This window comes from Patella vulgata, chromosome 7 (assembly GCF_932274485.2).
Source record: "Patella vulgata chromosome 7, xgPatVulg1.2, whole genome shotgun sequence".
Lineage (NCBI taxonomy): Eukaryota > Metazoa > Mollusca > Gastropoda > Patellidae > Patella > Patella vulgata.
Window position 1 is genome coordinate 47,904,684 of NC_065885.2, and position 10,814 is coordinate 47,915,497.

Sequence of the window (10,814 nt, forward strand, 5' to 3'; positions counted from 1 at the left end):
TCGCGTTCTCGCCCTCGACTTCTAGCCCTCGACTTCTCGCCTTCGATTTCTCGACTTCTCGCCCTCGACTTCTCACTTTCTCGTCTTTGAAATTCCTCGACTTCTCGTTCCCTGGCATTCTCTCCTTTGAGAATATTATTTCTCGCCTTCTCGCATTCTCGTACTCTCGCTTCGTCACAACGTATGCGCATGTGCACTGACTACCGTACGGAATTTATCTTAATCAATTTTAATCTGCTCTTGCACAGATAGTATTCTGTACTCGATTTTAAGTCTTCGTTCGAATCTTCCTTTGTTCTCTAACTTCATCAACGTTCATCGGGATTTTTTATGCGATTATAAGTCTTCATTCGAATCTTTCTTTGCTCTCTAGCTTCATCAACGTTCATCGGGATTTTTTATGCGTGGCTGCCCCTTGTCACTGGTGTAGGCCGGAGGCCCCGGCAAGGGACAACGTATAGTCTTTCGGTTGGGATAAAAAAAAAAGGTCCCGTGTCCAGAATCGAAATGAAGTGGGGGCTACGGTGTACGTTTGCTATCTAACCTCATCAAAGTTCATCGGAATTTTGTATGAGTGATTCCCCCTTGTCAGTGGTGTAGGACCCCCCGGCCTGGCATGGGACAACGTATATCGTTCGCATGGGATATGGGATAAAATAACCAAGGTCCGTGTCCGGATTCGAAATGACGTGGGAGCTACGGTGGCTCAGTGAGTAGGACGTTTGCTCGGTAGCTTCATCAAAGTTCATCGGGATTTTTTTAAGTCTCACTCAACACAAACCAGGTCATTTCTGGACAAACATATGGTTCAATTTTATTTCAATAATTCGCTTGCACGTAGGGGTCTCCAACAGCGGGAGGAAACCGGAGGACTATGAGAAAACCCACGACGCTGGACACGTACAACCGGTGAATCAAAACCACGCCAATTGACTCAATGACAGACATAATGACACAGAGCGCACGCGCTAACCATTCGGCCATTCTACCCCCCCCCCCCCCGATAAAACCCGATAATAATCGTTACCTTTATATTAAAAAATAACGTTTTAAGACACATTAATGCTCGTAATATCTGGTCTGCTTCCCTGTAAGAATTAAAAGATTTCGGAACACAATAAATCGAGTTGCGTATGCAAAATGAAATTTGAACAATATGGATTGGCAATTGCAGTCTTGTTTTATAACAACAAGATAATTTTTTCCATCTTATTCGTTGCTGAGTTTCTGATTGAATACTGTGTTAGAATAGCAACCATTGCCGTAACTGAAATGAAATGAAATGAAATGAGGTTTAACGTTTTACTTATGACTCTTATATCGAATTCCAACTGTCAAGGTTTTTTTTTTACATGCAAGCCAATTTGTATACGTGGCCTGGGTTTTTTCGTCCCACCCGAACGACTAGACGCTGTCTTTGCCAGGCCCTCCGACATGCACCACTGACAAGGGAAAATCACACGAAAAAACAAAAAACAACAAACTAGGACGTTCTTGGCCTAGTCTACAGCGGGATGGAACCCCGGACTTCCTGGTCAGCGAACCAACTCCTAACCCACTGAACCACAGCGGCCCCAGATTGATGTAAATAATTGACCGTTAAATTATTGTATTTAAAAAGATAATAATAATACAAGTAACTTATTTCTATATTTATTACGTTTTGTAAATCATATGATGCTGGTGTTAGTTTCTTGCTTTCTACAATATTAAAATGCTACCAGTACAGAACATGATAATGATTTTAATCATGAATTATTCAAACAATAAAATAATTACCTCAAGGTCAATGATTTATTTTCTACCAAATAAAGCAAAAATGGAGGTAGAACTACTAGTAGCACCTGTGGGGCCACCAGCTGCACCTGGAGGGCCACCCAATGCTATTCCCGGAGGCGTCCCCACATTTCCTGTTGCACCACCTAATCCTTGTGGGGTTCCGAATCCCGTTCCGCCTAACCCCTGTGGCATGCCCATTCCTTGTGGTATCCCTACACCTGGCTGCATACCCATTTGCATGCCCGGCATCATACCATTACCACTCATTCCTGGAAACATTCCCTGTTGCCCTCCCATTCCTTGTGGAATACCTTGAGGTCCGCCCATACCAGGTGGCATGTTGGCAAACATGTTATTTTGTGGAACACCTTGAGGTCCGCCCATACCAGGTGGCAAACCTTGTGGCATATTACCAAACATTCCTCCGGGCATCTGGGGGTTATTCTGTGGCCTGTTGGCAAACATATTATTTTGTGGCATTTGTTGAAAATTTTGGAAAGGATTTTGTTGATTTTGCTGCATATTATTTTGTCCAAATTGTTGATTATTTCCAAACATATTGTTATTTTGTTGCATGCCGGGCTGCATATTATTTTGTCCAAATTGTTGATTGTTTCCCCACATATTCATTCCTCCTTGCATGTTATTTTGCATTCCTGGAAAACCTTGCATCCATGGTGGTGTATTTTGTTGTTGATTTGTGTTACCAAACGCACCCATGGGGTTCCATCCATTTTGAGATTGTCCAAACATTGACGAAGGAGGTGACATACCAGGGAATCCACCATTAAGGAAACGATTAACGATCGAATCGGGTTGATTTTCGCCAAATCTCGTTGATGGCCCACCAAAGGGAGAAGTAAAAGTGCCTTCTCTACGATTATCGAAATAGAAGTCATCCATAGTCACATCGCGATTGAACGCACCAAACAAATCCTCAGGATCCCAGCCAGATTCAAATCTGTTTGTGAAAGTTTTTTCAAATAAATCGATGGATGGCATATGTTCTAGATCTATGTTATCCCCTACCAAAGTATCGTTAATTAGTTCATCAAAGTGTGTAGCAATATCTATAATATCTTCACCTGAAATGACAAACAATACGTTAAAGATGTTGGACAATAGAGACATTTGGCAAGTGGAATTTTCCCCATCCCTATCACGTATCCGTATCGCGTCAATGTAGTTTTAGAGTTTTGGCAGATTTTCGCGCCGCGTACGTATGGGTAGCTGATCTGAGCTTAGTTATATTACAGCATGATGACAGTTATCTACCAAGATCAACATCAGTACCAGGCAAGTGCTCGACAGTTGCTGCGCTATTTAAAATTAAAAAAAAAATTAGTGTCGAATCTTATTAAAAATCTTCGACTTCGACTCGACGTTTCACTAATGTATCATTTCAGAAAGTACATACCCCTTTTACAGATTTGCAAGGTCCCACCTTCCTCAATTTAGCACGTAGATCAACCAGCATGCAGACAGACAGACAGGGAAAATATGAAAATTCCGCGAAAAGCTCATCAAATATAATGATTAAATTCCAGTCGTTATCATGGTTAAAATTACATCAAATATACACCTTCGTCTTCTAGGATACACATAGATTCATAAAAACGCTGCGGCAAAACATTTCAGTGTCTAAAAGTAGCCAAAAATAGGTTAAAAAGACGACGATCTTTTACGGACCTTTTCCGTATGAAAGCTCTTCGATACGGGCTGTCGTATCCGTGTGCCGTGTCACGTATGAGAAATACACACGTATTGATGACGTCACACGCAAAATCGATACAGATACGCGATACGGACCAGGAATTTAGCTTTCCAAAAGTCTCTAATATCTATAGCATCTTTACCTGAAATGACAAACAATACGTTGAAACCCGATTTGTCAAACCATGAAACCCACAATTTGGAGATATTTCCGATACAATGTGAATTTCTAATGATGCCGATAGCTATCGAACAGTCGTCGTCGTCGTCGTCGTCGTCGATGAAATACTAATAGACTGTCGTCATAGTATTCTAAACTAAGTTTGCGTAGCCTGTTTGTACAATCTGATTAAAACACAGATCCTATTTCGTTTCGTTTTTTATAGTTCAAGATTTCGTTTTACTCGTCTTTACTACACTAGGATCTGGAAGAGTTGGTATCATTGACGTGTTCTGAGTGGTGTTAGGGATTAGCCAATGAAACGATCTGTTACGGTGAGTTTTAGGCCTGTTTTGCACAGAACTGTGGGTAATCCGTTAGAAACATCAATGCTGACGTCATAGGTTCAAAAGCCGCTCGTATGACCTCTGACGCGACCTATCGCTACTACTTGTCAGATCGTCATATAGTGTAGACCATCGAAAGTATAAATAAACGAAACGAAATATAAATCTGTATTTTAATCAGATTGCTGTTTGTAGGTCTTGGTAATGATCCCAAAATATGGATTTTCATTCCTGGGGTTTAGCCGTCACGCATCACTGATTTGGAGCGAAGTTCCAAAAATAACGTAAACAAACATTTCATTCTAGGCATACAAGAACGTAGTTTTAGATCTTAAGAAGTCGTAACTACCAGTATCCATTCTTAAGAAATAAGAAGGCCTAATATCATCTCGCACGGATCGTTATTATTACAGTGCAACTTAAAAAGTAAATTTGCTTGGCATAATCACTTAAGACGCATACTAATTATAATTAGCTAATGTAATCTCTGGATCATGGCTGGTTCAGGGCGCCCACAAGCCTATGTGGCGCCCCAGATCAAAAGTTTTAGCCCCCTCCCTGCATACTGTAACTGCTTTGTTCAGTGCCTGTGCTCAGTTGATTTTGTATGATTAAAGAAATTTTAAAATCAATTTTTATACTCTTAGCACTTTATCTAAATAACTATTTATTAAATCAACTTATATGTAAACATTTTATGTTTATTTCCCCTTCAACTCCCCATTTGATGGAGAACCCCTATAATATATCTTGGAAAAATCATAATTCCACCCTCTCTATTTGCTGAAATATGAACTGGTTTACAAAGTTATAGGGGAAGCGAAGGCTGGTGATTTGTTATCTCATGCAAGTCAATTCGGCGGAATTTGGGAGTGTCAAATTAGTAATATCGGATGTGACCTGGAAGGAATGCTACTAGAACTTGAAAGATCTCAGCTCCCTCTGCTGTACCAAGTGGTCCTGAGAACCCCGAACTTGACCTAGCTCCCACATTATCAGTTGGCTACTGACAGTGTAGCGAGCCAAAATAAGCGTCCCAGGAACAATTTTTAAACCAATGAACACATATTTACAAATTATTGGGGAGATGGGTGTCAGTTGGCTACTGACAGCGTAGCGAGCCAAAATGCACGCCCCAGGAACAATTTTTAAACCAATGAACACATATTTACAAATTATTGGGGAGATGGGTGTGGAGAAGGGGGAGTAGGGTGGATGAAAAATCCCCGACCCCGGGTTTCGATGGGCCTGCTTTATATAGTAAAGATCATGTTTCCACTTACCTGTTCTGGCTGGAAATAGAGTACGGTCAGAAGCTATACTCCAGAATAAACTTAAACTGTGAACAACAACGGCTCTATAATATATAAAAAATTAATTTCTGTATTTTAGTTGTTTGCTTCACTATTTAGTCTTTAAACATCCATTTACTTGTTTCTAGAGACATGGGGTATTTTTTTTATACATTGTATGTTATCTTAAATCTTTATAACGAAATTTATAATAGAATATATACCTAAAAGTCACGTTGCCAAGATTTCTTCCTGCCGGTGTCCATCTGACATTGACTCGGGTTCTGGTAGAATCAGCGACTGCGTGGACAGCAGTCATGCCTTCTGCAGAGCTACCACAAGTCAACTGAACAATATCATCTGGTGCCCATGCCCCTACAATTTTATCGTCTGTATCCAGGGCAAAAATAGAAAAACCATTAACTCTCCAGTTACTGTCTTCATCAATAGTTACAAGAGAGACTGAAATAAACAATTTACAGATATACTATAATCAGCGATAAACAATTCCAATATATACTTACTATCCTCAAGAATAAAGAAGTTCTAATTACACTTAATTTATTATACTATCCTCATCAATAAACAAGTTCTAATTTCACATATATACTATCATTACCTATACTTGCAAAACTTTGAGTAGTGTTAAAACATAACTTACAACAATCCCATATCCAAGAATAAGATCTGATTTTCAAACGTTATTCTCTTGGTGAAATGAAATGAAATGAAATGGGGTTAACGTCCTGCTGTTCTGCTCCGAACTGGGATAACGAAGACGGACATACGGCATGCAGTGTGCTATGAGGGGAATTTTGTCGGGGCAGCGGCGGTACGGCATAATCTTATATCGTATTCCAACTGCCAAGGGATCTTTTACGTGCACGCTAATGTGTACACAGGACTTCGGTTTTTCGTCCCATCCGAAGGACAAGACAGGCCCTTCGTCCTGCATCACTGACAAGAGGAAACCACACCGGAAAATCTGGATGAACTTTCCCAGCCAATGCAGGGATTGAACAGTCGACCTCCAGGCTAGTGAGTCAGCGTCTTACCCACATAGCCACCGCCCCCCCTCCTATTCTCTGGGTATTTTGCAAGAAAGGTACCTGTCATAAAGATTGAGATGACGTCAGTGACCTTTGCACTGTTCAAAGCAGTCTGTTTTTTTTCATTCATAATTCCTGGAAATTAACTGGGGGAATATGGTTCTTGTTTATTTTTTTATGATCTATTGGTCCAGTACTAACCCTCCTTGGGGAAACTTTTTCGAATTTTGGCCTCACCCCATCACGTACGAGAGCACTAATTCCTAAAAAAAACTATAAATATTGACCTCTAAACCCAGCATGTATGTAGGAAATCGATACCACAGATTTCAAAATTCTCACCATTCTTACACTAAGTAAGACGTCACTATGACGTGAAATTCAAAATGGGATCTAAGATATAAATGAACATAACGTAATTACTTTTCATGTTAGGAAACAAGTTTGGTGGCTAGCTGTATCTAGGTTTTAGGGGTGAAGCAATCCATTACAACCACCCGCTAGATGGAAAACGCATGACGGCATTGTGAAATCTAAAATGGTCCTCGCCAAACTATATAAACTGTCACAATCATAGAACGTTGATTTTGGTGTATATACAAATCCCATCAATTTTGCGTTATGACGTCAGTCGATCAGCTGAGGGGGAGGGGGGTTCTCTCTGAATCAAGGGGAGGAAAGGCTAAATTCATAATGCCGTCTAAGATGACTACCATTGCATATAACAGACACGAATTATTAATAAACTTTATTCGTACACTAAATACACTATAACTACTCTCCTATTCATGTTAGTGGACAATATTGATATCTATTCCTGGGTTTCAGGGGTCAAGCAATCCATTAAATCTAACCGCCAGATGTCATCGTGAAATCCAATATGGTCGTCAGACAGCCACCGAACTATATAAACTCTCATAACCTTTCAAATGAGTAGGTTGTAGGGGCTAATCTTTCCAATAGTCAAATCTAAGACGGCCACCATAATAGTCATTGTCAAATCTAAGAATAATTATTATCGATGGTGCACACGGCCGTATTTTGCCATTAACATAACTTGAAACCTTTAAAATATACTTACTTTAGATTTATTAGTCACGAGATTACAAGGTGTATTAAAGGCTGCAAATGTAATAATTTTAATTGGTAAAGTTGCCTTATTCATTTCCTGAGATTAATTTTAGAAAACCTATGATTTGAATGTGGCGATCTGACAACAAGAATGACAATGCTAGCCAAGAATAACTGCAGTAGAATAGGCATTTTGGTAAAATGGTCAAAAGAAGATTTTAGAACAATATCTGCTTCACAAAGAGGAAGGAACATCAGAAGACAATGAAGAAGTCAGTCCATGTTAGCAAGCTTCACTCCCTCGTCGCGAAGAGCTTCATATAAATGAATATAGTCCAAATTATCTGACAAGTGTACACCCGAAGTTCACTTGTTAGTTAATATATGCCGTCTTGAAAACAGACAACTGAATTCAGAAATTGACTCGCGCACTAATCCACCCCATTCTAACCCACAAACATTCGGAATGTTTTCTTTTCACCATTGATGTGTAAATAATACAGATCTTTTTATAAACTGGGGCATAATTCCCCGCAGATCGCTGTTGACGAGGCGTGGCACTTGCTCTTGAACATGGACTGGCTCCTTTATTGTCTTCTGGATTAACTTCTGATGTTTTTCCTCATTGATTTTTCGGACTCTGTTTATGTCCGTATGTGATTTACACCAAAGCTGCTAAAATAGTAAACAAATGCACCTTGTTCTACGTGTTCAAGCCTTTTACAAACATCATCTTAAGAGACGTGTATGAAATCTTCTTGCAGTCATCTTCCTGAGTGCCACCTATTCAATTGTATAAATAACACTTCTCATTGGACGTTTGGAACCATTCGAATGTAATATCTAATAACTACAGAAATGAGTATAATCATTGTTTTGTGCACAAATACTATGTCTGTATATGTATTTTCTTCACACTAATACAAACTTGTTCAAAGGAATGAAATTATGTTTAAGTTATTACACTTATCTGATAAACGGAATACGAGAATAACAATGTCCCAATGGACTGCAGATGGTCACAATCAAATCATATGCTTGCTAAAGTTAATCTCGAAAAAGGAATAAGACACCGCTAACAAATAATGATTACATTTTGAGCTGATAATAGCGTGTAATCCTGTATTTTTTTTTTAATAATTTGGCGAATGGTTTTAATGAAAAAATTGACCCCCATTACATATGTATAGACACCAAAATCAACGTTCTGGGATTCTTATTGTGACAGTTTATATAGTTTGGTGGCCACCTTCTTGAATTTCCCATCTAGGGCTTGGTTGTAATGGGTTACCTCACCCCTAAAACCCAGGTATAGACACCAAACGTGTTCTCTGACATGAATATTAAGGAGTTTATGTTCATTTATATGGAATGGTGGCAACCTTGGAGGCCATTTTGAATTTCACGTCATAGTCAGGCCATAGCTAAAAATTGATTGGATTTTCTAAATCTGTGGTGTTAATATGTATTGAGGAATTAGTGCTCTCGTGCGTGATTTGGCGAGACCAAAATTCAAAATGGCGCCAAAACGTTTCCCCCGGGGGTAAAGATGTGTAACTCCCCATGGAGGGTTAGTACTGGAGGATTAGTACTGACCAATAGATCATAAAATACCAAAAAATAATCATAATTTAATACATATAATCACACTTTCATATAATCCCACTTCAATCACACTAGTGAATGTTCGGATTAAACGGTCGAGGATTTCAGAAATGTAACAGTTTTACATCCTAAATTCTTCGAACACCACTTGCTAGTCAAGATTTTCTCCAATATGTATTATCTATGGCATATTTTGGTAATTTTCGCAAAATTTGATTAGGTTTAGTTTAGATTCGTTCTTTTTTAATAGAATGTATGTGTTTGTTTCGGTAGCTGGACCCCAATTTTATATATTTAGAAATAGGTTATGTGAATAACGCTAAGACCAATCCCGTGTAATTAAATTATATGAATGCCTTGGGATAATTAAAGGAGTAGCCTCAGATTGCACTAGCTATTTCATATCTACATACGAGTTTAAAATTGAAAATCAGATGCCAAAATGAAACAAATTATAGCTATTTACTTTGTCTGTGTGAAAGTTGGAGCTCAAAACATATCCGAGACCGCGCCTTTCCTTGTTGCAAACTACAGTTACTTATATGTCGCGTTATGTACATTTCAAAATTGATTTTGTGTTTCCGCATTTTTAAGCATTAAAACACAGTTTTTGATTCCATGGCTGCGTTAGTTCCACAAATTATAATAATAGTGACAAAACATTAAATTTACTATTTACGTTATGATTTACAAGCGCTAGATACAATATATGGTCATATATTATGGTGGTAATTACATTAAACAACATTTAAAATGTCTATGTAAGAACACCCCCCCCCCGGTTCGAGTATTTGTGATCGAATTAAGGAATCTTAAAATCGTTTTATTAAAAAACTAGCGTTGACTTTATACTTTGTAGAATTATATCTCAATATCTAAAGTATTAATGGTGAAAAACTTTAACGATGATAAATAATCAGCCAATATTCTACTTTTCGAATGTTGGCCTAAATGTATAACTAATTTGACTGTTATACTATTCCCATCATTAGTTTAGAGGATCGGCTTCTTTTGTTGAATACTTCTATTGAATTGTAATATATAAACATATCTTACTTCTGACATCATCGTCCCAATATGTTGATTCATCACTTTCTAAAACAATACGATATGGTGGATCGTCTGTCTGGGGTGCACAAGCACCATCACATCTTTCAGATGCATGGAATGGTAATCTTCTTAATGGTTCACGACCACAATACAGTTGTTCACTAGCTCCTTGTATATTTTCCCCATTTCTAAAACCATTCACTATTGGTATCACCAACAGTATCACAATATGTAAGATGGCTAACATTTCAAATTAGCAATATACGTCAATACTTTTATGTATACTACTAATTTATAAATGTATTGAACCCGATGTTGTTCGTTCTTGATCTAAAATAAGATAGGCACGAAAACTACCTATACTTGCCCTCGTTACTTCCGGGTGGTTTAAAACCAAGACTAATCCTACTTTCCAGAAACTAAATTAGAAATGAATGCCTTTAAGTTATGACGACAACCATCAATCATGTATCTTTAATTGACTAGCGGGGGTATGTAATAATAAGTGATCACGATAGTAACCTCTCTACATATTTAACTACATCAACATTAAAACATAATTAATTATCAATTATATAATATTCATATATATATTGATGGTCCATAAAATTATTTCATCGTCATATCCGTTTAATCTGAACTTTACTTTTGTAATTTTGGGAAAAGCCAACATAAATCTAAGGAAACGCTATGCGAACAATTACAGTTCAATAATCATGAGACAATTGGAATTATTATTTTTTTCTGA

The 10,814-nt window shown here is 38.1% G+C and overlaps 1 protein-coding gene across 1 annotated transcript; it reads right to left on the reverse strand.

The window, feature by feature from the left end:
- Positions 1-1,699: 1,699 nt before the first annotated feature.
- LOC126828343 (uncharacterized) lies at positions 1,700-10,417 on the reverse strand. The gene is made up of 4 exons (XM_050558046.1): positions 10,073-10,417; positions 5,516-5,753; positions 5,283-5,356; positions 1,700-2,864 (listed from the first exon to the last, which is right to left on the reverse strand). The coding sequence occupies exons 1-4, from the start codon at positions 10,311-10,313 to the stop codon at positions 1,795-1,797; spliced, it is 1,623 nt and encodes a 540-aa protein (XP_050414003.1). The 5' UTR covers positions 10,314-10,417; the 3' UTR covers positions 1,700-1,794.
- Between the last annotated feature and the right edge of the window lie 397 nt (positions 10,418-10,814).

Coding starts and splice junctions, on each gene's coding strand:
- LOC126828343 (XM_050558046.1), bottom strand. CDS start 10,313: ATGTTAGCCATCTTACATATTGTGATACTGTTGGTGATACCAATAGTG. Junction 5,357..5,515: donor CTTGGCAACGTGACTTTTAG/GTATATATTCTA, acceptor TATATATTATAG/AGCCGTTGTTGTTCACAGTT. Junction 2,865..5,282: donor TCTATTTCCAGCCAGAACAG/GTAAGTGGAAAC, acceptor TTGTCATTTCAG/GTGAAGATATTATAGATATT.